The 27,920-nt window shown below is 43.6% G+C and overlaps 1 protein-coding gene across 4 annotated transcripts; it reads left to right on the forward strand.

The window, feature by feature from the left end:
- Positions 1-209: 209 nt before the first annotated feature.
- Positions 210-26,784, forward strand: LOC129814805 (coronin-1C-A-like). 4 transcript variants are annotated; one of them, XM_055867846.1, is made up of 11 exons: positions 210-3,153; positions 9,124-9,323; positions 20,497-20,619; positions 21,429-21,558; positions 21,757-21,938; positions 23,620-23,739; positions 24,427-24,531; positions 24,690-24,835; positions 24,981-25,038; positions 25,200-25,445; positions 25,725-26,784. In XM_055867846.1, exons 1-11 carry the CDS (start codon positions 285-287, stop codon positions 25,842-25,844), a joined length of 4,299 nt encoding a protein of 1,432 aa, XP_055723821.1. In that variant the 5' UTR covers positions 210-284; the 3' UTR covers positions 25,845-26,784. The 4 variants fall into 4 exon arrangements, with proteins under 4 accessions (XP_055723821.1, XP_055723837.1, XP_055723848.1 ...); XM_055867862.1 differs by lacking the exon at positions 210-3,153 and adding an exon at positions 4,428-4,708; XM_055867873.1 differs by lacking the exon at positions 210-3,153 and adding an exon at positions 5,556-5,577.
- Positions 26,785-27,920: the final 1,136 nt, after the last annotated feature.

The following is a 27,920-nucleotide window of genomic DNA, read 5'->3' on the forward strand; positions in this document are numbered from 1 at the left end:
GCCTGGCCACTGAGCAGGGGGACGATGAGCTCACTGCGACCCCTGCCCTGACAAACACCCTCATTAAGGAGCCAATGAGCCCCGCTCTAGGCGAAGAACAGAGCCCTTTGACCGTGGGGGGAGGGAACGAGGGAGGGGACAGAGAAGACAGGGCTGTCACACATAATACAGATATGCCAGAATGTATCCTGAGCTCTGAGAGGAGCACACAGTGTTCAGAGCCCAAAACACAGAAGAAAGCTGCGGATAGTAAGAAAAGGCTGTATACTGGGACAGGAGCTACAATGGAAGGACAAGTGATGAGTAAATGCCCTGCTGGTGGTGGGCACAGAGACTCAGATACAGAGGATATGACAGATAGGCCTAACACAGAGGACTTGATCTCAGAACCTACCAAGGAGGACTTCATACTTCTGGAGAAGGATTTATCGTGTGATGTGAGCAGCGCGATTGCTGATAGCAGGGACAAAGAGAAGGAAAAGAAACAGCCTTCTGTAAAAATAATAGTGGAGGAGGATACGACTTCTGCCGCTGGTGTAGATAAACCTCAAGACCTTCCAATGTTGCCTACTGACCCACAGAGGAACGTTTATTCTGCTGTGGATGATCTGAGGCTCAGTGAGGACAGACTTCATAGCGGAAAGAAACAGCAGGAATCACAGACAGCCTCATCTTTGGGCACCGAAACAAGCAAAACACAAGTAACATGGGATGAGGATACAAGCAGCACTGTAAACACTCGTTGTGTTCTTTCCGGTAAAGGCAGCAGTGGTTGCGAGGCACAAACCTCACGTTCACAAACAGACTGTTCGGAAAGAGCAGATCCACATTTGGCTGAACCGGCAGGCATCGGGTGTCCCCCAAAGAAGGCTGAACGAACTGAAGCTGTCAAAGCTATTTCGGAGATTGAGTCTGGAATTACTGCAGTTTGTGATCTCAAAACGGGCAATCAAGGCAAAGAACCAGACCTCTTGAGTATTGAATCAACTCATGCCAATTCCAAGTCAACTGATATAAATAATACATTCTATGATGATAAAGACTGCCCTCATGAGGATTTGGTCCTATTGAATATAGAGAAAGAACTTGATGAGAAAACAGAAGCATTAATTGCGCTCAACACAAAAATGAAACCGGACAAACGCTGGGAAAAGACAGATCCAGTTAAGAGTGGTTCCCAAACTGAGAAAGAGCAGAAGGCCACAGCCCCAAATGAGCATCCACAGGTGAAAGACACACAGAGAAGGGAAGTAAAAAGAGACTGCGTCACAGACTACAGGATTGGGCCATGTGAGTCAAACCAGTGTGAATCTGAATTACACATGTCATCTTCAACAGGTGTCCCAGGAAATCTAAAACCACCACATCCTCCTCAGCCTCCACCAAGGCCAAACGCCAAAGGTACAGACAAAAGAGGGAAATCTATTAATTCACAAATAGGTGTAAAAAAGTTTGATAATGTAGAGAGCAATGATGGAAGTGTCTCCTTACAACAGCAAACTACAACTTCTACTGGAAAAGCAAAACCAGTATCCTCTTCCCCTGACACATGCACCTCCATCACCAACCATCAACATTTAGCTGATGACTCATTAGAACAATGCAATGTGATTCCCTCCCCTCCTCTCTCTGTGCCAAAGCTAGAGGATAGTGATGGGCAGAGACATGTTGTTCCCATGCAGAGGGAGAGAGAGCCTGTCTGTTACACTCATGTCACCACCCCACCACCCATCACTCACCTTCTGCCTGAGAGGGAGATGGCGAGCGCAGTGCCAACACAACATAACAACAGTATGGATTTCACCCAGCAAGAGGACAGAACAACAGGTGCCTCTATAGTTCCTTCTGTTCCAGTAGAGAGGCCTAAACCGAAGGGGCCTCCTCCACCTGTCCCCAAAAAGCCCCAAAATCCCTTTAAGATTCCAGCTACAAAATCACGCTCTATGGATGAACAGAAAAGAGGTGATGATTATCATCACAAAGAGGAAAAGAAGAAGAGGAGACAATCACATCAAGTCAGCAAAGGAAATGCTTGCGACACAGCTTCTCGGGATATGTGTGTGCTATGGGATGACACAGGTTCTTCTTACACTGTACCATACAACATGTACACGCCAGATCATTTTGATTCAATGGATGATTTTTCACAACAACAAAGGGCACCAACTAGAGAGGAAAAGTATAAAAATATCATAGATTTTGATGCTTGGGCAAGAATGGTGAAACTTGCTGCGGAAGAGGAGAAACCAAAACAACTTGACATGTTGGACGGACAACCTTTTTTGGAAAAGCAGGCTAAACTCAAAGGCCCACCACCTCCTGTACCCAAAAAGCCCCAAAGACCATTTGTTCCATTAGAAACAGTTCCAATCTCAGAGGACATAGCTTGGCCTTCAGATGACGAGGAGATACGAGAACTAGAGCTGGCCTTGTATGAGAGAATGGAAGATGATGACCCTGAACCCCAACCTGACACGGTCAGCACAGATGTCTGTTGGAAGAACCTTGGTGACCACATAATCCATAGTGGTCTTGGTGAGCCTACTGATCGTGAGTCTGTGGCTGAGCTTGAAACTAAGACATACAGGCCTGTGGCTGAGCTCATAAAGGAGACCAACCAGATGCACCAGAGAATCAGGCATGCAGACCAGACAGAACGCCTCACGGCCAAGTCCATGATCAGGCATGCAGACCAGACAGAACGCCTCACGGCCAAGTCCATGATCAGGCATGCAGACCAGACAGAACGCCTCACAGCCAAGTCCATGATCAGGCACGCAGACCAGACAGAACGCCTCACAGCCAAGTCCATGATCAGGCACGCAGACCAGACAGAACGCCTCACGGCCAAGTCCATGATCAGGCACGCAGACCAGACAGAACGCCTCACAGCCAAGTCCATGATCAGGCACGCAGACCAGACAGAACGCCTCACGGCCAAGTCCATGATCAGGCACGCTGACCAGACAGAACGCCTCACGGCCAAGTCCATGATCAGGCACGCAGAGCGGACAGAACCCCTCATGGCCAAGTCCATTGACGGGGCTGTGGACCTGGGCCAGAGCCTGAAAGTATCACAGATGAAGAAGGCCTTCGATTTCACTAAGAAGCCTGCTGAAAAACCACCAGATACAAAGCCTGAACCCAAAAAAGGTAATAAAGTGCTTTGGATCAAATACTCTCTCTGGCTGTCTCTTTATCTATGTCTCCCTCCCTTCTTTTTCTTTCTTTCTTTCTTTCTCTTTCTTTTCTTTCTTTCTTTCTTTCTTTCTTTCTTTCTTCCCTCCCTCCATCTGTGTGTGTGTGTGTCTCTTTCTCTCTCCCACACACAAACGCACACACACAGCCATGTGAAGAACTTGAGTTGTAAAAAGCTATTGCTCTCAGATTGCAGTCTGGTTTTGAGCACCGCTTGCCAGTCAATGAGTCATACTTGTCCTTTGTAACTATGGAGCGTACTGTACGCATGAGAATGTGTTAGTCGGGCCTTTGGGTTCAGTCGTACTGTAGATAGAACAGTCCTGTGTCCCGTGTGGATCAGTTTGTAGAGCATGATGCTTGCAACACTAGGGTTGTGGGTTCGATTCCCATTTGGGACCAGAATGAAAAAAAGTACACAGAATGTATATACTCACTACTGTAAGTCACTCCGTATAAGAGCGTCTGCTAAATGACTAAAATGTAAATGTAATAGAGTACCACAGTATGAGTCATAAAACCCATAAAACCTAGAGGTCAAACAGGGAAATGGTTCCAATTGTTTTTCCACCATTTTAGAAACACTTAAAATAGGTCTGTGTTTTGTATAGGCTTACCTTGGTGTGACATCTGATAACTGAGTATTGTTTTCCTTCAAAATAATGGCACATTATTGCACTCTTTTCTCTAGGACAAGATTACTTTTATCAATATATTCGCCTGTATTTACCCCCCAAAAATGAAATGCTACAATTCTGTGAACTGTCTTGTGCAAGTTTTAAATTGACACATTACCTGCTGGCAAAGATATCAGCTAGAGGTGACGTGCAGGAGCTTGCAGGGATTTAAAGTTTTGCATGATGTCTACTTTGATGCTAATTAGCATTTTCGAATCTTAGAGTAAATAGAAACGAATATATTGATAAGTCACTTTGTCAGAGAGAGATTTACATGGTTAACAAAAAATCACGCCAGGGTAAGCCTACATGAAACACAGGCCTTATTTGAAGTGTTTCTGAAAACCCTATTGGTATTATGACACCTCCACTGTGGGATTCTATTGAACAAATGTACATTGACCAGGCGCAAACATCTGACAAATGTGGTAAACTGGGAGAAAAAAAAATGATGTGGAGCTGCCATTCTTAGAATCACCACTTACAGGCGCACTAAACATTATTATTATAAACCTACTTATGACAGTGTTGGTGATGCTTTAATATACTCACTTAATAATTTTCACAGGAATTTTTTTTTTTTTATAAAAGGGTATCTTTATCATATAAATAAGACAATTGTTATCCTAAAATTCCTCGTATGTAAGAGGCGGGGATGGAACAGGGCGTTGCTTCCGGTTCATAGAATTGCAGTCTGGAGGGAAAGAAGAATACTCGAACGACTAAACGAGTGTAACAAGGGAAAATCCTAACGGACGAGGGCTAAACTACCATATTCATGTGTTCATATTGATTACCTCGCGTTCACGGAAAATTTCGCATAGATTTAGGAGGTAAGGAAAATAGAACGGTCTGTATTTGCAGTAAACATATTGCTGCTAGCTAACCTACCCGGCTGTGCACCGTTAATGAATGGTAACTGCCAGAGCCATGGATAAAATATGCACTTTTGTTATAATAGCTCGCTGGCGGTGTCTATCATGCTCCAAATTATAGCCCATAGTAGTAAATAGTCAATTCACGAGCGTCTTTATCGATACATTTATTAGACATCGCTTTAGCAAATCTTGTTAGACTATAATTTATCCTCCTGGGTGATGATCTGCCTTTGAAAATTATTACTAATGAATTGCACATAGGGAAGTAGCTAGCATTTTTGCTAGCCACACAATGCATGGCTATTGTCCACCTTTAGCGTGTGGAATCAAGAGTAGCTTGCCTAGTTATGCTCTATGGTCAAATTTGTTGGTTTATTATTACACTGTACTTCAATTTCTGCTTTGACCAATCACCTGTATTAATCAGAAGCATACAGATTACAGTAACCTACCAGGACCCATTCATCTAGTTAATTCAATAATAGCTAGCTACATGCTCTGGTAGCTGCTGTTAACAACGCGGGTGTATTTAAATACACTAGCGTTGATTTCAATTGTATTGGGTTGCACAAAAACAGTCCGAGTGAAGCCAGAAGTTAAATACAATTCAATTTCAACTTACTGTGCCAGTGGGCAGGAGGGTTGGTCATTATGATGGGGGAATTTGATACAAAATATTTAAAGGATCATATTATTAAACAGACTTTCCAAAGCTGGTCTGTTGTAGACCCACCTCTTCTCCTGATTACCTCATGTCAAAATAAAAGTCCTGCACATGCGCCATAATATGTGGACAAAAAAGGAATAACTTGTTTTGACATGAGGTAAGCAGATAGGAAGTGGGTCTACAAAATACCCAGGTTTGGAAAGTCTATTTAATAATAGGATCCTTTAGATATTTTGTCTCAAATTCCCCCATCATAATGACCAACCTTCCTGCCCACCGGTACAGTAAGTTGAAATGGAATTTTATTTAACTTCTGGCTTCCCGCACACTAGCGCTGCACAAAAATAGTGCATGTAAATACAGTAGTCTGTGGCAGTCAATTGTGTGTCCAATGATATCCAGTCTAGTAGGTCATACTCTGATAATAGATGCCACTGTGGTGTTGTCGCAGTTCAATCTGAGACTGGAGTTATCAGTCTGTCTACTGCACCTCTTTTCTTGCCAGGAAAGAGTAAGCATATGGCCTACCATTGACTGACCACAATTGTCATCATTTTGAACACAAATGCATACGTTTTATTACATAATATTGTCATATAGTCTACCTCACAATACCTAGGGCTTCATATAGCAAATGTTTTGCATTGCTCGTATAAATTGATCATGATCTGTTTCTATGGGTTTAATTGCACTTAGGATGTTGATAGATAAATGTCTATCAGGGATGAGAAAATACATGATCCACCTCTTGTTTAGCAGCAGAATATATTTGACACTAGAGCTGGCTGACAGATTAACTGTGACATATAGTAAAACATATGTATTACCCTTCCATTTTTGTTTATTATTTAACTAGGCAAGTCAGTTAAGAACAAATTATTATTTACAATGACAGCGGGTTAACTGCATTGTTCAGGGGCAGAACGATAGATTACAGCTTCAACTGTAACTTGATAAGATAAATGGATTGGTGATTCCCGGTCTCGGATTGAAGTACTGTGAGATGCACTATTCAGTCATTAAAAGGATGAAGAAGACCAAAGGGTCATATGGGTGCTGATATGCATGTTGGAGTGGTGCTACCCCAGAGTTAGTCCTTTATGTGCCATCCTGCTCTCTGGAAAGTAGACATATGACGCGTGGAGCACATCTTGTTGGACGGTTCATGTATGTGAGAGGAGAACCTCTCCAAAATGAATAATCAGGCCTGAAACTAATAATGGACCATTGTGTTCTGTCTGTCAAACCCTGCATGTCCTTCTCTGGCTGCATGATGCAGTTGTAGTGATGCAGGCTGTGGTCAAATAGCCACAGTATCATAGAATAGCTTATGTCCTGTACCCAAGGCTTTGACACAGGAGGATATTTGATCCAGGAGAGATGGGTCTTGCTGTGCTAATGGCGGTTCCTGCTCATTGGCCCCATTTCTTCAGAAGGATGCAGACCCATGACCTGAGTATACTTTATGAGTTGGGAGATGGGCTTGGTTGAGCTTAGTCAGAAGAATGTAACACCGTAGCTCTAGAGCGAGGACAGCCCATTGATACATATACCAGCTCCTTGTATAATAAAAACGACTTTGATTAAACACCTTTTTATGACTAAAGACCATCTCTTCCCTCAGTATGTAGTATACTCTGATTTATCTCTTCACCACAGGGTCAGCTTCTGTGTTATTCAGACCATTTTTTTCTGTCTGTACTACCATTCAAAATGGGAGCTCGGAGACCCCAACAACAAACTATCAGATTCTACCCAGTGCTTACATCGGGTCAACTGATGGGCTATTCACTACATTCTGGTTATCCTTACAAGATTGCGAGGCCATCAGTGAACATTCTGAATAGATGTTGAACGTAGCAGCATGTGGGGAAATACTAGTGCTGGGAATTGCCAGGGATCTCACGCTATGATGTGCTGATACGATATGTATTATGATTCTCACAATTATATATGTATTGCAATTTGATGTTCCAAACATATTGCTCACTATATTTCTGCTGCAGACAGACTAGAGAGAGCATGAGAAAGAGTTTTGATATGTAATTGAAATAAAAGTGTTGAAAACATGTTGCCCCCCCCCCAATCACTAGTTAATAATACTAGTAGAATGACTCTGATGGCGGGCATTTGTGCTGTCCTTTTCCTTATAGTCTCGTCTATTATCACAGTCTGCCATGCGCATGGGCTAAAGGAAGGATAGAACTTCTGCATCCACTTCCTGTTAAGGAAACAAAGCTATGTCTGCAGGAAACCATCACTCATCAAAAGACAACATTCCATATGAAGGATGGTGGGAGGATCAACAATTATTCAATCCAAATGCTAACAATAATTCATGTTTTACATGGGTGGCACACTGGCAAAATGTCTACTGCACACTCCTCAAGAGGATCCACCAGGTCAAGGTTTTTGATTTTACGGTGCTGTATTGTGGCTATGCGCTGCTTTCTGTTAGGGGCTATGGGAGACCGACACAAAGAAGCCTTTGATGCTAAACTGTAATTGATTAAGCTCTTCCTGCAGTAGGGTCAGCTCTTCTGATTGGAGCCTGCTCCCTGTGAGGAGTGATGGGAATCTATCATCTGTTTTGTTTGGAAACCAAGCAATACGCTAGCTAAATTGAGCTCTTGTTGAACCTTTTGGCCAGCTTACACCAACATGTAGCCTGCCAAAGTGAACATTTGGGAAATGTGAATAAAGGCTGGCTAAGTAGGCTAATAAGAAAGTTTGTCAAAATAACTATTAGGCTAATGCGGCAGGTAGCCTAGTGGTTAGAGCGTTGGACTAGTAACTGAACGGTTGCAAGATCAAATCCCGAGCTGACGAACTAAAAACCTGTTCTGCCCCTGAACATGGAAGTTAACCCACTGTTCCTAGGCTGTCATTGAAAATAAGAATTTGTTCTTAACTGACTTGCCTAGTTAAAAAAAAACATTTTCCTAGGTTCATAGTTCATACACACAAACTCAGCCAGCACCTTTTTTTGATCAGATGCACAGAAAAGTAGACATCTACAAAGTCTGCCTCTTCTGACTGGGAGACAGCTCTGCCATTGAGCTTGGGACAGTTTAGCTTAGCCCTGCTCTACCATTTTGAGGCAGAAATGGGTACGTTATGAGACATTAATGAGTCAATGGCAATGTCCCATTAAGCTTTTAATATGTTCTGTCTGGAGTGGCTTCACACCAACTGAGCATCAGTTTGAGCAAGTGTAACTGATGTGAAATGGCTAGCTAGTTAGCGGTGGTGCGCGCTAATAGGGTTTCAATCGGTGACGTCACTCGCTCTGAGACTTTGAAGTAGTTGTTCCCCTTGCTCTGCAAGGGCCACAGCTTTTGTGGAGCGATGGGTAACGATGCTTCGTGGGAGGCAGTTGATGTGTGCAGAGGGTCCCTAGTTCAAGCCCAGGTAGGGGCGAGGAGAGAGACGGAAGCTATACTGTTACACAATGACCACACCAGTTTGTTTTTAGTATAATGTACACTCATAAGAGGGGGTCTAAAGATACATTTGAAATTTGTAATGAACAAATACATGTGAACTAGTGCTGCTGAAGTGTTCAAAGTAGCTACTGAGAGGTCTGTCATAAACTGTGTCACTATCTGTCGCCTTTAGTACACTGTTAACTTTATGCCCTTAGTAAGCCTGTTCTCGCATCTGTCTGACATCTCTCCCTGTCTGTTTCTCCTTCTGATGGCAGATATGTTCAGGCGAGTGGTACGAGCGAGTAAGTTCCGTCATGTCTTTGGCCAGGCACTGAAGAACGACCAGTGCTATGATGACATCCGCGTCTCCCGGGTCACATGGGACAGCTCCTTCTGTGCCGTCAACCCAAAATTCGTCGCCATCATCATCGAGGCCAGTGGGGGCGGAGCCTTCCTTGTCCTCCCTCTGCTAAAGGTGAGTGTGTCACTATCAGTCAGCCAACTAGGCAGCGTCATGGCTTCTTCTCTCATCAGGCTTCCATCAGGCTTGGAACACTTCTTCTCTCTGTTGGCCTAGATCTCAGTATTAGTTACATTCAATCGCTCCATTCTGTTTCAGTGTGATTTGATTATTTGTTATTTCCTACGTTTTTGGTTACTGACAGAGCCTATATTTAATCATGGAAATGAGACAACAAAATTAAATACTATGCTATTTTACTATGCTGGATATGTATATGTGCCAATCAATTCATTATCTGTTTAGCAGAATGTGAGGGTGCACTTTAGTATCAGTGCAAATGGACTTGGCCACCTTTTGAAAGACCAACAATTTCAGGACTATAGTGCTGTAACTCTCTTAATTTTAGTGACAGAAAAGTGAATATGCCGCGGATTGATCAGGCTGACTAGAGAGCGGGTGTTGTTGGGGTGTATAAGGGAGATGTGTGAACAGCCTCTCTCTCCTCTATTCAGTACCCAAGAGCTTGCAGCTGCTGTCAGCAGGTTTGACCATATATGGTTGTCCAGCATTTCAGGCTGCCCAGGGCTCTACACTGACCTTTGTGTGCCTATTTTGAAAAATATAGGCGCACGCAAATAAATTTAGGAGCACAATGAAAAATATTTGAGAGATTAAAGCTAGAATCCTTACTTTTTCTAGGCGCGCTCGTGCTCCTAAAATATAAACACAATATGTAAAGTGTTGGTCATGAGCTGACCTTGTGCTGTGGGAAATAAAAGGCCACTCTAAAATGTGCAGTTTTGCCACACAATGCCACAGATGTATCAAATTTTGAGGGATCGTGCAATTGGCGTGCTGACTGCATTAATGTCCACCAGAGCTGTTGCCAGATAATTGAATTTTAATTTCTCTACAATAAGCCGCCTCCAATGTCGTTTTTGAGAATTTGGTAGTATGTCCAACCGGCCTCACAACCGCAGACCACTTGTATGGCGTTGTGTGGGAGAGCGGTTTATCAATGGCAATTGCATTTTATCGATGGCAATTTGAATGCACAGAGATACTGCGACAAGATCCTGAGTGTCATGGTCGTGCCATTCATCCGCCGCCATCACCCCATGTTGCAAGGATCTGTACACAATTCCTGGAAGCTGAAAATGTCAGTTCTTCCATGGCTTGCATACTCGCCAGACATATCACCCACTAAGCACGTTTGGGATGATCTGGATTGACGTGTACGACAGCGTGTTCCAGTTCACGGCAATATCCAGCAACTTCACACAGCCGTTGAAGAGGAGTGGGACAACATTCTACGGGCTTTAATCAACAGCCTGATCAACTCTATATGCGAAGGAGATGTGTCGCGCTGCATGAGGCAAATAGTGCTCACATCAGATACTGACTGGTTTTCTGATCCACGCCCCTACTTAAAAAATAAATACATCTGTAACCAACCGATGCGTGTCTGTATTCACAGTCATGTGAAATGCATAGATTAGGTCCTGATTGAAATAAATTAATTGACAGATTTTCCTGTATATGAACTGTAACTCAGTAAAATGTTTAAAATTGTTGCGTATTATGTTTTAGTTCAGTATATTTTGGTCTTTAGTGCAGGGCCGACAAACACATTTTTTACCTTCTCCCCCTCCCTCTTGCCTCCATTTTTACAGTAATCAGTTAGTTGTAATTTTGGATAGAGCAGACATTTCCATATATATTTTGTTAGCTGCATGTGTGACAACTCCCCCAGTCCTAATTATGATATAATTTACAAAGATTATATATTTTTCCAAAGATAATTTTTTGGGGGATCAATTTGTGTATTTGTTTTGTCTTTTCTGGTGGATTAAACTGCAGCCAGCTTGTATTAAAAGTAGTCCTATTTTGGAGATTATTTCATTTTGAAAGAAGTAAGAGGTTGTAATCTGAATAAATTGGAAAATGCCCTTTTTGATCATAGGGTGAGACATTTTTACTAATCTGCTGGAGAACCAGTTCTGATTTAAGTATAACTTTTGTATGACTGAAGCCTTTAATGAGAGGTTCAATGCTTTAATAATTAATCAATTTAGCCCTCCGAATTCATATTCATTTAAAAATGAATGGTCTTTTTTAGGAATGTTAGCCTGCAGAGTTTGTAAATAACCATGTACACTGAGTGTACAAAACATTAGGAACTCTTGCTCTTTCCATGACATAGTCCGACTAGGTGTATCCAGGTGAAAGCTATGAACCCTTATTGATGTCACTTGTTAAATATACTTCAATCAGTGTAGATGAAGGGGAGGAGACAAGTTAAAGAAGGATCTCTAAGCCTTCAGACAATTGAGACATGGGTCGTGTATGTGTGCCATTCAGAGTGTGAATGGGCAAGACAAAACATTTAAGTGCCTTTTTGAACGGGTTATGGTAGTAAGTGCCAGGTAGGTGCACCGGTTTGTGTCAAGAACTGCAACGCTGCTGGATTTTTCACGCTAAACAGTTTGCTTTTTGTATCAATGGTTCACCACCCAAAGGGCATCCAGTCAACTTGACACAACTGTGGGAAGCATTGGAGTCAACGTGGGCCAGCATCCCTGTGGAACGCGTTCGATACCTTGTATTCGTCAGAGTCCATGCATTTTACATTTTAGTCATTTAGCAGACGCTCTTATCCAGAGCGACTTACAGTAGAGTGCATACATTTTATGACTTTTTTTTATTTATTTTTTTAACATTTCATTACATTTTACATACTGAGACAAGGATATCCCTACCGGCCAAACCCTCCCTAACCCGGACGATGCTATGCCAATTGTGCGTCGCCCCACGGACCTCCCGGTTGCGGCCGGCTGCGACAGAGCCTGGGCGCGATTCCAGCCCAGCCTGGGCGCGAACCCAGAGACCCTAGACCACTGCGCCACCCGGGAGGTCAATGCCCTGACGAATTGAGGCTGTTCTGTACTCAATATTAGAAAGGTGTTCCTAATGTTTTGTACACTTAATGTATAATCCTGCCTTGGGGTTTTGATGATCGTAAAGAATATGAATGAATGGTGCTGGAAGAAAGTAATAGTTAAGAAATGCCAGGCATGTACATGAACAACAACAAATTATCTACAGTGCCTTGGAAAATATTCAGACCCCTTGACTTTTCCCACATTTTTGTTACCTTATTATAAAATGGATTAAAGAAATAAAAAAATCCTCAGCGATCTGCACAATACCCCAAATTGACAAAGCAAAAAATAAATAAAAATGCCTTATTTACATAAGTATTCAGACCTTTTGTGATGAGACTCGAAATTGAGCTCAGGTGCATTCTGTTTCCATTGATCATCATTGATGTTTCTATAACTTGATTGAAGTCCACCTGTGGTAAATTCAATTGATTGGACATTAGGTCGAAGAAATTGTCCGTAGAGCTCTGAGACAGGATTGTGTCGAGGCACAGATCTGGGTAAGGGTACCAAAAAAATGTCTGCGGCATTGAAGGTCCCCAAGAACACAGTGATCTCCGTCTTTCTTGAATGGAAGAGGTTTGGAAGCACCAAGACTCTTCCTAGAGCAGGCCGCCCGGCCAAACTGAGCAATCAGGGAGAAGCACCTTGGTCAGGGAGGTGACCAAGAACCTGATGGTCACTCTGACAGAGCTCTAGAGTTCCTCTGTGGAGATGGGAGAAACTTCCGGAAGGACAACAACCTCTGCAGCACTCCACCAATCAGGCCGTTATGGTAAGTGGCCAGACGGAAGCCACTCCTCAGTAAAAGGCATATGACAGCCCGCTTGGAGTTTGCCAAAAGGCACCTACAAACCATGCCCTGCTCAGACCATGAAAAAAAGATTCTCTGGTCTGATGAAACCAAGATTGAACTCTTTGGCATGAATGCCAAGCGTCAGGTCTAGAGGAATCCTGGCACCATCTCTACGGTGAAGGATGGTGGTGGCAGCATCATGCTGTGGGGGTGTTTTTCAGCGGCAGGGACTGTGATACTAGTCAGGATCGAGGGAGAGATGAACTGAGCAAAGTACCAAGAGATCCTTGATGAAAACCTGCTCAAGAGTGCTCAGGACATCACACTGGGGCGAAGGTTACAACCCTAAGCACACAGCAAAGACATGTTTTCCAAGATGGCGTAGCAGTGGGATGTCTGTTTTGATTGTCTTGTCCCGTACCGTGTATATATCGTTTTTCTTCGTATATATTTTGAATATGTTTTAAATATTTTTTATCTCAATTTCCATCTATGGACTGAACATACACTCCTGCACACCGCCTCACCCAATATGGTATGTATCTGCTACACATGCCTCGCCCTAATGTAAATATGCCTTGTCTATTGCTGTTTTGGTTAGTGATTTGTGTCTTATTTCACTGTAGAGCCTCCAGCCCTGCTCAATATGCCTTAGCTAGCCCTTTTGTTCTACCCCCCCACACATGCGGTGACTGCAGCTGGCTTAAATGGTGCCTCTAGAGACAAAACCTCTCTGGTTTTTGGTTTCATGCATGTTAACATTAGAAGCCGCCACCCTAAGTTTGTTTTATTCACTGCTTTAGCACACTCCACCAACCCGGATGTCCTAGCCATGTCTGAATCCTGGCTTAGGAAGGCCACCAAAAATCCTGAAATTTCCATCCCTAACTATAACATTTTCCGACAAGATAGAATTACCAAAGGGGGTGGAGTTGCAATCTACTGCAGAGAGAGACTGTAGAGTTCTTTCATGCTATCCAGGTCTGTGCCCAAACAATTTGAGTTTCTACTTTTAAAAATCCACCTTTCCAAAAATAAGTCTCTCACCATTGCTGCTTGTTATAGACCCCCTTCAGCCCCCACCCGTGCCCTGGACACCATATGTGAATTGATCGCCCCCCATCTAGCTTCAGAATTTGTGCTGTTAGGTGACTTTAACTTGGGACATGCTTAACACCCCGGCCGTCCTACAATCTAAGCCAGATGCAATGGATCGGATCCCAGCAGGCAACCCAAAAAAACGGCGGGGCATACGGAGCGGTCTTCTGGTCAGGCTCTGTAGACGGGCACATCGCCCACCACTCCCGAGTATACTACTCGCCAATGTCCAGTCTCTTGACAACAAGGTAGACGAAATCCGAGCAAGGGTTGCCTTCCAGAGAGACATCATAAATTGTAACATTCTCTATTTCACGGAAACATGGCTGACTCGGGATACGTTATCAGAATCGGTACAGCCACCTTGGTTCTTCAAGCATCGTGCCGACAAACAAACATCTCTCTATTAAGAAGAAGGGCGGGGGTGTATGCCTTATGATTAACGAGTCGTGGTGTGATCATAACAACATACAGGAACTCAAATCCTTTTGTTCATCTGACCTAGAATTCCTTACAATCAAATGCCGACTGCATTATCTACCAAGAGAATTCTCTTCGATTATAATCAGTCGTGTATATCCCCCCCAAAGCAGACACCTCGACGGCCCTGAAAGAAATTCATTGGACTCTATGTAAACTGGAAACCATATATCCTGACGCTGCATTTATTGTAGCTGGGGATAATCTGAAAACCAGGCTCCCTAAATTTTTACTAGCATATCGAATGCGAGACCCTGGCTGGCAAAATTCTGGATCATTGTTACTCTAACTTCCGCGACGCATACAAAGCCCTCCCTCGCCCTCCTTTCGGCAAATCTGACCACGACTCCATTTTGTTGCTCCCAGCCTATAGACAGAAACTAAAACAGGAAACGCCTGTGCTCAGGTCTGTTCAACACTGGTCTGACTAATCTGATTCCACGCTTCAAGATTGCTTCGATCACGTGGACTGCGATATGTTCCGGATAGCGTCGAACAACAACATTGATGTATACGCTGATTCGGTGAGCAAGTTTATTAGCAAGTGCATTGGTGATGTTGTACCAACAGCGACTATTAAGACCTTCCCCAACCAGAAACCGTGGATTGATGGCAGCATTCACGCAAAACTGAAAACGCGAACCACTGCTTTTAATCAGGGCAAGGCGACCGGAAACATGACCGAATACAAACAGTGTAGCTATTCCCTCTGCAAGGCAATCAAACAAGCTAAATGTCAGTATAGAGACAAAGTGGAGTCGCAATTCAACGGCTCAGACACGAGACGTATGTGGCAGGGTAAACAGTCAATCACGGACAACAAAAAGAAAACCAGCCCCGTCGCAGACACCGACGTCTTGCTCCCAGACAAACTAAACAACTTCTTTGCTCGCTTTGAGGACAATACAGTGCCACCGACACAGCCCGCAACCTGCGGGCTCTCCTTCACCGCAGCCAACGTGAGTAAAACATTTAAACGTGTTAACCCTCGCAAGGCTGCCGGCCCAGATGGCATCCCTAGCCGCGTCCCTAGCCTCAGAGCATGCGCAGAACAGCTGGCTGGTGTGTTTACGGACATATTCAATCAATCCCTATCCCAGTCTGCTGTTCCCACATGCTTCAAGAAGATTGTTCCTGTTCCCAAGAAAGTTAAGGTAACTGAGCTAAACGACTATCGCCCCGTAGCACTCACTTCTGTCATCATGAAGTGCTTTGAGAGACTAGTCAAGGATCATATCACCTCCACTATATCCATCCTGCCGTCTTCATCGACCTGGCCAAGGCTTTCGACTCTGTCAATCACCGCATTCTTATCGGCAGACTCAATAGCCTTGGCTTCTCAAATGACTACCTCGCCTGGTTCACCAACTACTTCTCAGATAGAGTTCAGTGTGTCAAATCGGAGGGCCTGTTGTCCGGACCTCGGGCTCTATGGGGGTGCTACAGGGTTCAATTCTCGGGCCGACTCTTTTCTCTGTATATATCAATGATGTCGCTCTTGCTGCTGTTGATCCTCTGATCCACCTCTACGCAGACGACACCATTCTGTATACATCTGGTCCTTCTTTGGACACTGCTAACAAACCTCCAAATGAGCTTAAACGCTGTATAACACTCCTTCCGTGGCCTCCAACTGCTTTTAAATGCTAGTAAAACTAAGTGCATGCTCTTCAACCGATTGCTGCCCGCACCCTCCCAGCATCACTACTCTGTTTGGTTCTGACCTAGAATATGTGGACAACTACAAATACCTAGGTGCCTGGTTAAACTGTTAAGTCTCCTTCCAGACTCACATTAAGCATCTCCAATCCAAAATTAAATCTAGAATCTGCTTCCTATTTCACAACAAAGCCTCCTTCACTCATGCTGTCAAACATACCCTCGTAAAACTGACTATCCTACCGATCCTTGACTTTGGCGATGTCATTTACAAAATAGCCCCCAACACCCACTGGCTCCAGGTCATCTATAAGTCTTTGCTAGGTAAAGCTCCGCCTTATCTCAGCTCACTGGTCACCATAGCAACACCCACCCGTAGCACGCGCTCCAGCAGGTATATTTCACTGGTCATCCCCAAAGCCAACACTTCCTTTGGTCCGCCTTTCCTTCCAGTTCTCTGCTGCCAGTGACTGGAATGAATTGCAAAAATCTCTGAAGCTGGAGTCTTCTATCTCCTGCTCTAAATTTAAGCATCAGCTTTCAGAGCAGCTTACCAATCACTGTACCTGTACCTATTTACAGCCAATCTGTAAATAGCACACCCAACTACCTCATCCCCATATTATTACTTACACTCTTGCTCTTTTGCACCCTAGTATCTCTACTTGCACATCATCATCTGCACATCTATCACTCCAGTATTAATGCTAAATTTGAATTATTTCACCTCTATGGCCTATTTGCCTAACTTCCCTACTCTTCTACATTTGCACACACTGTACATAGATTATCTTCTTTTTTCTATTGTGTTATTGACAGTACGTTTGTCTATCCCATGTGTAACTCTGTGTTGTTGTTTTTGTCGCACTGCTTTGCTTTAGCTTGGCCAGGTCGCAGTTGTAAATGAGAACCTGTTCTCAACTAGCCTACCTGGTTAAATAAAGGTGAAATAAATAAAAAAAACAGGAGTGGCTTTGGGACAAGTCTCTGAATGTCCTTGAGTGGCCCAACCAGATCCCGGACTTGAACCTGATCGAACATCTCTGGAGAGACCTGAAAATAGCTGTGCAGCAACGCTCCCCATTCAACCTAACAGAGCTTGAGAGGATCTGCAGAGAAGAATGGGAGATACTCCCCAAATACAGCTGTGCCAAGCTTGTAGCGTCATACCCAAGATGACTCCAGGCTTTAATTGCTGCCAAAGGGGCTTCAACAAAGTACTGATTAAAGGGTCTGAAATACTTATGTAAATGTGATATTTCAATATATTTTTTATTAAATTAGCAACCATTTCTAAATACCTGTTTTTGCTTTGTCATTATAGGGTATTGTGTGTAGATTGATGAGGGGGGAAACTATTTAATACATTTTAGATTGAGGTTGTAACCTAACAATGTGTAAAAAGTTAAGGGGTCTGAATACTTTCCGAAGGCACTGTATATTGTCTCAGAGAACTGTGTTTCCCCAGTATTCATTTAGCAGCGGCTGCTGTTAAATAGTTGCCGCCACACCCAACTTTTTTAAAATGCGTTTTTTGGGATGGAAAAACACTTTCGGTGTTAACTTTAATGACTAAAACCAGACAAAGTTTGTAGAAAATATAATTTACCTATATTGTTTTTGTCAACTTTGAAAACAAGAAATCACCAAATGATAAGTTAAAATTATGAAACCAATGAAAGCAAACAAATCAATTTAGGTATACTTTTGGCATGGCTGGATTACCGGCCGGTCACTCAGGGTACATGCCCAGGGGCCCCGTATGGGGTCCCCATTGATTTTTGTCATAATGTTTTAGCATAAGAACACAGAATTGACCATGGCCTCCGTGAACCCCCCCCTTCCCCCCCTTCCACAACCTTTGCCACCACTGCTAAAAAAGTTATCTAGGGAAATGCTGGAGTAGAGTGTGTGTGTGTGTGTGTATACAGTTGAAGTCAGAAGTTTACATACAACTTAGCCAAATACATTTAAACTCAGTTTTTCCACAATCCCTGACATTTAATCCTAGTAAAAATCCCCTGTCTTAGGTCAGTTAGGATCACCACTTTTTTATTTTAAGAATATGAAATGTCAATAATAGTAGAGAGAATTATTTCTTTCAGCTTTTATTTCTTTCATCACATTCCCAGTGGGTCAGAAGTTTACATACACTCAATTAGTATTTGGTAGCATTGCCTTTAAATTGTTTAACTTGGTTCAAACGTTTCGGGTAGCCTTCCACAAGCTTCCCACAATAAGTTGGGTGAATTTTGGCCCATTCCTCCTGACAGAGCTGGTGTAACTGAGTCAGGTTTGTAAGCCTCCTTGCTCGCACACGCTTTTTCAGTTCTGCCCACAAAATGTCTATGGGATTGAGGTCAGGGCTTTGTGATGGCCACTCCAATACCTTGACTTTGTTGTCCTTCAGCCATTTTGCCACAACTTTGGAAGTATGCTTGGGGTCATTGTCTATTTGGAAGACCCATTTGCGACCAAGCTTTAACTTCCTGACTGATGTCTTGAGATGTTGCTTCAATATATCCACAATTTTCCTACCTCATGATGCCATCTATTTTGTGAAGTGCACCAATCCCTCCTGCAGCAAAGCACCCCCACAACATGATCCTGCCACCCTTGTGCTTCACGATTGGGATGGTGTTCTTCAGCTTTCCTCCAAACATAATGATGGTCATTATGGCCAAACAGTTCTATTTTTGTTTCATCAGACCAGAGGACATTTCTCCAAAAAGTACGATCTTTGTCCCCATGTGCAGTTGCAAACCGTAGTCTGGCTTTTTTATGGCGGTTTTGGAGCAGTGGCTTCTTCCTTGCTGAGCGGCCTTTCAGGTTATGTTGATTTAGGACTCGTTTTACTGTGGATATAGATACTTTTGTACCTGTTTCCTCCAGCATCTTCACAAGGTCCTTTGCTATTGTTCTGGGATTGATTAGCATTTTTTCGCACCAAGTATGTTCATCTCTAGGAGACAGAACGCGTCTTCTTCCTGAGCGGTATGAAGGCTGCGTGGTCCCATGGTGTTTATACTTGCATACTATTGTTTGTACAGACAAACGTGGTACCTTCAGGCGTTTTGGAAATTGCTCCCAAGGATGAACCAGACTTGTGGAGGTCTACAATTTTCTTTCTGAGGTCTTGGCTGATTTTCTTTTGATTTTCCCATGATGTCAAGCAAAGAGGCACTGAGTTTGAAGGTAGGCCTTGAAATACATCCACAGGTACACCTCCAATAGGCTAATTGACATAATTTCAAGTCAATCAGAAGCTTCTAAAGCCATGACATAATTTTCTGGAATTTTCCAAGCTGTTTAAAGGCAGAGTCAACTTAGTGTATCTAAACTTCTGACCCACTGGAATTGTGATAAAGTGAATTATAAGTTAAGTAATCTGTCTGTAAACAATTGTTTGAAAAATTACCTGTCATGCACAATGTAGGTGTCCTAACCGACTTGCCAAAACTATAGTTTGTTAACAAGAAATTTGTGGAGTGGTTGAAAAACAAGTTTTAATGACTCCAACATAAGTGTATGTAAATTTCCGACTTCAACTGTATATAGATGACTTTTTTTATTATTTTTATTTTATTTTTTTTACCCCCTTTTCTCCCCAATTTGTGGTATCCAATCGCTAGTAATTACTATCTTGTCTCATCGCTACAACTCCCGTATGGGCTCGGGAGAGACGAAGGTCGAAAGCCATGCGTCCCCCGAAGCACAACCCAACCAAGCCGCACTGCTTCTTAACATAGCGCGCCTCCAACCCGGAAGCCAGCCGCGCCAATGTGTCGGAGGAAACACCGTGCACCTGGCCCCCTCGGTTAGCGCGCACTGCGCCCGGCCCGCCACAGGAGTCGCTGGAGCACGATGAGACAAGGATATCCCTACCGGCCAAATCCTCCCTAACACGGACGACGCTAGGCCAATTGTGCGTCGCCCCACGGACCTCCCGGTCGCGGCCGGCTGCGACAGAGCCTGGGCGCGAACCCAGAGACTCTGGTGGCGCAGCTAGCGCTGCGATGCAGTGCCCTAGACCACTGCACCACCCGGGAGGCCAAATAGATGACTTTTAACCTAATGTTGTATTTTGATTCCTTCACAAGCCAACCCTTGGTCTTTGCCAGTAGGACTAGGGGGCTCACAGTTCACCGTTTCTCCCGTCTTTGTTACTGATCTCCAACAGTCATACTGAACCTCCTCTTTCTTTCTCCAGATGGGTCGGATAGACAAGGCCTACCCAACAATATGTGGTCATACGGGTCCTGTCCTGGACATCGACTGGTGCCCTCACAATGACCATGTCATCGCCAGCGGCTCAGAGGACTGCACAGTCATGGTACGTACAGACAGTTTTCACTGCTTACATCTTTAAAATGGTGACCCTATGTTCAAGATGCTGTCTTGGCCCAGGTATGAATACCTACCTACTACACATGTTTGAACTCTGTGGGTGCACCTTACATAATAAAGGAAAGCTCTTTACCCCTATAGATTTTTTGCAGTGAACTGTGACATATCTTAAGACTATGATCAATAGCCCTGTCTGGGTCTGTCAGTGTGCTGCAAATGCTAGTGCTGCAGCCTTAGCCTCCCTGGTGTACTCTATACACAAAGCATGTGTCATAGCGTTATCGGATCCACAGCCATAAGTGGATGGTGGGGCAGTGAGGTCATCCTATCAGAATGTCTTGTGTCCTTATTTGGTCTTAGACAAATAAATAATGTCTGTAGCAAGAGACGGACAAGTCCACAGAAGGGTCCATACAATATTTTATCTAAATTTATTTTATATGATATACCTTAAAGATGGAATACTAAAACGTTTTAGAAAGGTGTGCTCTCTGAAATATATGTTATGCAGGTGAAACATGAAATGTTATGCAGACCTTATTCCTTTCCCATCCTTGTTTCTGCCCCCATCAGCTCTCTGCTGCCACCCTTAGACTAAACACTGTTAGTACATCCTGCTAACATTAGACAAGCACATCCATAGTATACTGACATCTAGCTAAGGCTGATTGTCTCAGAGGGTTGAGGAGAATTGACCTCTTGTTTGTTCATGTCCTTAGTTATAAATGAGAAAATGGCTATAAATAAGTATAAGGCAATGGCATCATGACTAACTTCATCTCTCGCTGTCTCCAGGTGTGGCAGATCCCAGAGAATGGGCTGGTCACCCCGCTGGCTGAGCCTGTGGTGGTGTTGGAGGGACACTCCAAGAGGGTGGGCATCGTCACTTGGCACCCCACGGCCCGGAACGTCCTCATGAGTGCAGGTAGATACAGGTTTAATACTCACACTGAGTATAGTGTCTGCAGGAGTATGGCACTTTCAGCGGGGAGTTAATTTGTCACAACAGCTCTCAGAATACAAGGCATTTTATATATTTTCCACTCTACTGTGGGACTGTACTCTGCTACGAGGCAGTGGCATGTGGATTTTGACTGTAGTTTATTTGTGTCTGTCCCACCAGGCTGTGACAACCTGATCATCATCTGGAACGTGGGGACGGGTGAGGCCATGATCCAGCTGGAGGACATGCACCCTGACGTCATCTTCAGCGCCTGCTGGAGCCGCAACGGAGCCCTCATCTGCACCGCCTGCAAGGACAAGAATATCCGTGTCATTGACCCCCGCAAGGAGAAGATTGTGGCTGTGAGTGGGCTGGGGACTCTGGGGGAGATACTTTGCCTTGCGAAAGTATTCACCCCCCTTGGCGTTTTTCTTATTTCGTTGTATTACCACCTGTAATTTAAATGGATTTTTATTTGGATTTCATGCAATGGACATACACAAAATAGTCCAAATTGGTGAAGTGAGATGATGAAAAAAAACGGAAAAGTGGTGCGTGCATAAGTATTCACCCCCTTTGCTATGAAGACTCTAAATAAGATCTGGTACAACCAATTACCTTCAGAAGTCACATAATTATTTAAATAAAGTTCACCTGTGTGCAATCTAAGTGTCACAGGATCTGTCACATGATCTCAGTATATATACACCTGTTCTGAAAGGCCCCAGAGTCTGCAACAACACTAAGCAAGCGGCACCACCAAGCAAGCAGCACTATGAAGACCAAGGAGCTCTCCAAACAGGTCAGGGACAAAGTTGTGGAGAACTACAGATCAGGGTTGGGTTATAAAAAAATATCAGAAACTTTGAACATCCCACGTAGCCCCATTTAAATCCATTATAAAATGTTTTAAAGAATATGGCACCACAACAAACCATCCAAGAGAGGGCTGCCCACCAAAACTCATGGACCAGGCAAGGAGGGCATTGATCAGAGAGGCAACAAAGAGACCAAAGATAACCCTGAAGGAGCTGCAGTGCTCCGCAGCGGAGATTGCAGTATCTGTCCATAGGACCACTTTTTAAGCCATATACTCCACAGAGCTGGGCTTTACGGAAGAGTGGCCAAAAAAAGCCATTGCTTAAAGAAAAAAATAAGCAAACACGTTTGGTGTTCGCCAAAAGGCATGTGGGAGACTCCCCAAACATATGGAAGAAGGTACTCTGGTCAGATGATACTAAAATTGAGCTTTTTGGCCATCAAGGAAAACGCTTTGTCTGGTGCCAACCCAACACCTCTCATCACCCCGAGAACACCATCCCCACAGTGAAGCGTGGTGGCAGCATCATGCTGTGCGGATGTTTTTCATCAGCAGGGACTGGGAAACTGGTCAGAATTTGAAGGAATGATGGGTAGCGCTAAATGCAGGACAATGACCCTAAGCATACTGCTAAAGCAACACTCGAGTGGTTTAAGGGGAAACATTTAAATGTCTTGGAATGGCCTAGTCCAAGCCCAGACCTCAATCCAATTGAGAATCTGTGGTATGACTTAAAGATTGCTGTACACCAGCGGAACCCATCCAACTTGAAGGAGCTGGAGTAGTTTTGCCTTGACATGTGCAAAAATCACAGTGGCTAGATGTGCCAAGCTTATAGAGACATACCCCTAGAGACTTGCTGCTGTAATTGCTGCAAAGGGTGGTTTTACAAAGTATTGACCGTTTATTTTTTTTTCAAATTTCTTGTCTGTTTCACAATAAAAGATAGTTTGCCTCTTCAAAATGGAAGGCATGTTGTGTCAATCAAATGATACAACCCTCCCCCCCAAAAAAAATCTATTTTAATTCCAGGTTGTAAGGCAACAAAATAGGAAAAATGCTAAGGGGGTGAATACTTTCGCAAGCCACTATAGGTTGGCTTGATAATCACTCTTACTGTAGCACTGTCTCTCACATAAACACACACACCCTCCTACCAACACACACACATGTCATTGGTGCTGAAACATGCGATCCTCTCTGATAGACGTGTTGTGTTTCAGGAGAAGGACAAGGCCCACGATGGAGCACGGCCCATGAGAGCCATCTTCCTGGCTGACGGAAACATCTTCACCACCGGCTTCAGCCGCATGAGCGAGCGGCAGCTAGCCCTCTGGAACCCCGTATGTCACCTCCCATCCAGACCCACACGGACACACACACACATGGAAATCTGTCGATGTGCCCTTGAGCAAGGCACTTAACCCTAATTGCTCCAGTGTCGCCGTTAAAAATGGCAGACCCTGGCTGTGACCCCACTCTCCGAGGGTGTCTCTGGGAGAGTTGGGATATGCAAAAAAACACATTCTCAATTCACACGTGTAAAATAGGACAAATATAAACACCTACCAAATTATTATTTATTATACACATACAGACATTCATGCACTCATAGATGCACAAATCCCTATCTAAATAAAATCAAAGTTTATTTGTCAAGTGCGCCGAATACAACAGGTGTAGACCTTACAATGAACATTAGGTAAGTAAAGAAATAAAACAACAGTAAAAAGACAGGCTATATACAGTAGCGAAGCTATAAAAGTAGTGAGGCTACATACAGACACCGGTTAGTCAGGCTGGTTGAGGTAGTATGTACATGTAGATATGGTTAAAGTGACTATGCATATATGATGAACAGAGAGTAGCAGTAGCGTAAAAGAGGAGTTGGCGTGTGGTGGGTGGGACACAATGCAGATGGCCCAGTTAGCTCATTTGCGGGAGCACTGGTTGGTAGGCCCAATTGAGGTAGTACGTACATGAATGTATAGTTAAAGTAACCACATGAAAGGTATGTTTTGTGTTGACAGAAAAGCATGGAGGAGCCAATATCAGTCCACGAGCTGGACACCAGTAATGGAGTGTTGCTGCCCTTCTATGATGCAGACACCAACGTAGTGTACCTGTGTGGGAAGGTGAGGATGATATATTGTTAGAGATGTATTGTATTTCCTAAGTCTCTGTCTTATCCCCCAAACCCAATATTTTCTCCCGTCTGGATAGAGGATTAGTGTGACTTCGGTTATTCTGGGAGGATTTCACAGGTTTTAACAGTAACCTCTCCCATGTTCAGGGTGACAGTAGCATCCGGTACTTTGAGATAACGGACGAGGCTCCATTCGTGCACTACCTCAACACCTTCTCCAGCAAGGAGCCCCAGCGAGGTATGGGCTACATGCCCAAACGAGGACTGGACGTCAACAAGTGCGAGATTGCCAGGTAACAACCATGCACTCAGTGTGATGGCTTAGAGACCTTCTCTCCATTAGAGGGAGGACATGTTGCAGTATTTGAGAGAACAGTCCTAATGCTTTTGATTATGTGGCTGTACATCCTCATCATGTTTTGTCTATTTTACTTGCAGGTTTTATAAACTACATGAGAGAAAATGTGAGCCAATCATTATGACAGTCCCCCGAAAGGTTTGTGTCTTTCTTTTACTCTTTGAATATTTTTTTGCATTGAAGACATTGATGCTGTAGAAAAGAGTGCAATTGTTGTTCAAATCGGGCAATATTAAGAATAGAGTACAATCCTAACTGATACCATTATGTCTTTCCCTCTCTCCGTCCCACACATTCAGTCGGACCTGTTCCAGGATGACCTGTACCCGGACACAGCAGGACCAGATTGTGCCATCGAGGCGGAGGACTGGTTTGATGGGAAGAACAGCGAGCCCATCCTGATCTCCCTGAAAAACGGCTATGTCCCCGGCAAGAACCGCGACCTCAAGGTGGTCAAGAAGTCTAATGTCTTGGAGGGCAAGCCAGCCAAGAAAGCAGCAAACACCTCGCCTGCCGAGAGCAAGGCCTCTCCACATCCATCTATAGTGAGTAGGACTGGACACTTTCAGTAACAACTGTCAAGCTATATTAAGACAATATAGTGAATAAAACTGTACTTTTAACACCGGCAATAGACAAGATGTGTTAAGAATAAACTAAGAAAATCAGCTGCAGGAACACAGTGAATAGATTTTATTCTCAACGATTGATATCAGAACAGTAATGGAACATTTTCTGTTAAGTCATTTTAGCCACCAAATGATTTGTGAAACAATATATCTTGTCATTATTTAACTGGTTGTTCTTTCTATGCTTTATTGCAGCAAAATGAAGGGAAACTGGAGGAGCTACTGCGAGAGGTCAAGTCGCTCAGGGACGTCGTCACCCTACAGGACCGCCGAATTGCCAAACTGGAGGACCAGATGTCCAAGGTCGCCATCTAAGACTCCGCCCCCGCTCAGGACCATTCATTGATTGGGAGATAATCAAGTGAACAGGGCCAGTCACTGCCAAAATTTGAGAATTCGGCTTCATCATTCCGCTTGGAATCTTCCCAGCGACGATCCCAAGCACACATTCCAAGATGAACTTTGTTTTTGATCATGTCTACCCCTCACACTTTCCTCTAAAATACTTAGAGAAACAACTGTTGCAATTCATAGTCCACCTTTTTACTGGGGATGAAATGCATTTAAATAACTACCATTTTTTGGTTGATGGAAAAGTCTTACCATTTTGTTATTGTTTTAAATTGTGGTCAAGAACATTCTGATGGGAAGTTTGTACTTACTGCAATACTCTCAACAATAGTATGTAGCCACCAGTATTGCCATATTCCCTTGATTTTTGTGCTGCCAAAAAAATGTTTGTGTGGGTGTGGGTTTTCATTTATTTTGTCTTTTCTCCTGTTTTGCATTCCAGTTACAGACTATAGGGTAATATAATGATTTAGGCAAAGAGAAGGATTATCTTTGAACCAACTATAGCTGTTACACTGTTGCAAAAGAAAGAGAAAGAAATCCGAATTTTTCCGCCACGCCAGCTGCTCGTATTAAGCATCAGGTCACTGAATGTGAAGGAAGTCTGACGATGCTGTTAGCTCTTCTGGGTGTAGATTTTAACTGTGGGGGTGTCGGGAGGCAGTGGCGTAAACTGCAGCTCTCGCTGGCATAAATGTAGTTGTGCCTCTGTCACGCTGTGGAGGGTATTAGGGCTCAATCTGAGGTCACCCTCTCCGGTGCATGTTGTGGTATTGGAAAGGGACCTCTCTCAGCATTTATTTCACTCAACCATCTAGTTCATGTAGTAAGGTGCATGCAATAAAGATTTTACACATGGAAATGTCTTCTCCACAATAAATCCCTTATTCTTTGTTTGCGCTAACTTCTCTTTCTACCTTTTTCACCTCTATCTTCCTGGCTTGAATGAAATGATTCACACACTGAAACCGGCAGAGCAATGCACAGTCTGATAGACAGATCTCACGTGGGATTTTAGAAACCATTATGTGAATATACAGTATAACATTGTTTCTTTTGATAATACCACATAATCTGAAATTATCATAAATGACAACCAGGACAATTCAAGATCCAATAATTATTCTTAAGTACAATCATGAAAGATCCTTTGTTCCATTTGCAGAGCGCCAGTGGCACAGTCTAGAGGGGGAAAAAAACATTTAAACCATGGAGTAGGGGTTTTCATTGCTTTGGCGGGCCCATAAAAGTCATTTTCTGCTCCTGGCTTCCTGTCCAGATAGGCTGCAGCTACTGTGCTTCTGGTTGGGGGCTGTTCTCATCACACAGCGTGGAGGGAAGGGGGGTCAGAGGGGCTGTGTCTGGCATCCAGACACACCGGCAACCAGTGGGCGGATGAGGGGATGAACGTGGGCTATGGGGATTTTGTAGATTAGATGGAGTTAGATAAAAGGCTAGAAGTGGAGGGATAACAGTTCAAGGAAGATTAAGTGGATTTGGTGGGAACTTGTTTTTTTGGGATATGTTACCTACTGATATAGCATTTACATGAGTTAATGGATAAGGATTACTGAAAGGCTTACAAGCACACATTTCACTCCTGTATTTCCTCTCTCCTGACCACCCACCTCCTAAAATCCTTTGCTGGGAAAACGGCCAGTTTGAAGGTCACTGTGGGATAAATGTCCTCTTTTGTAGCTGTGTTTGTGTGGCTACTCAACTTTGTTGTGTTAAAATTCTGGTGTATCAAATTCCCATGCTGTCTTTGCAAAATAACATTTTGAACAGTTTAGGTTCTGTGGGGGAAATATAATTTGTTGTTTTTAATGGATCAAATGTCATGTTTATTATCAGTCTGACAATTTAATGAATATAGTGCTCAAACTCCATGCAGACAAGAATATTTTGCTTTACCTGTCATGCATTGTGTGATGTAGTGTGATGAAGTAAGCCTATACCAAGAAAAGTATTTCAGCCTGCAACTAAACTAGTGGTTGTGATTAATCCATTATACCTGAGACAACTACCTCTGTGAAGGGG

The sequence above is a fragment of the Salvelinus fontinalis genome, chromosome 2 (genome assembly GCF_029448725.1).
Source record: "Salvelinus fontinalis isolate EN_2023a chromosome 2, ASM2944872v1, whole genome shotgun sequence".
Taxonomy (NCBI): domain Eukaryota; kingdom Metazoa; phylum Chordata; class Actinopteri; order Salmoniformes; family Salmonidae; genus Salvelinus; species Salvelinus fontinalis.

What these genes read in the sequence shown, in the direction of transcription:
- LOC129814805 (XM_055867846.1), top strand. Translation starts at nt 285, where the DNA reads ATGGAAGGACAAGTGATGAGTAAATGCCCTGCTGGTGGTGGGCACAGA. An exon ending in AAAGCCTGAACCCAAAAAAG is followed by an intron (nt 3,154 to 9,123) that starts GTAATAAAGTGC and finishes TTCTGATGGCAG; the next exon opens with ATATGTTCAGGCGAGTGGTA. An exon ending in AACAAGTGCGAGATTGCCAG is followed by an intron (nt 24,836 to 24,980) that starts GTAACAACCATG and finishes TTTTACTTGCAG; the next exon opens with GTTTTATAAACTACATGAGA.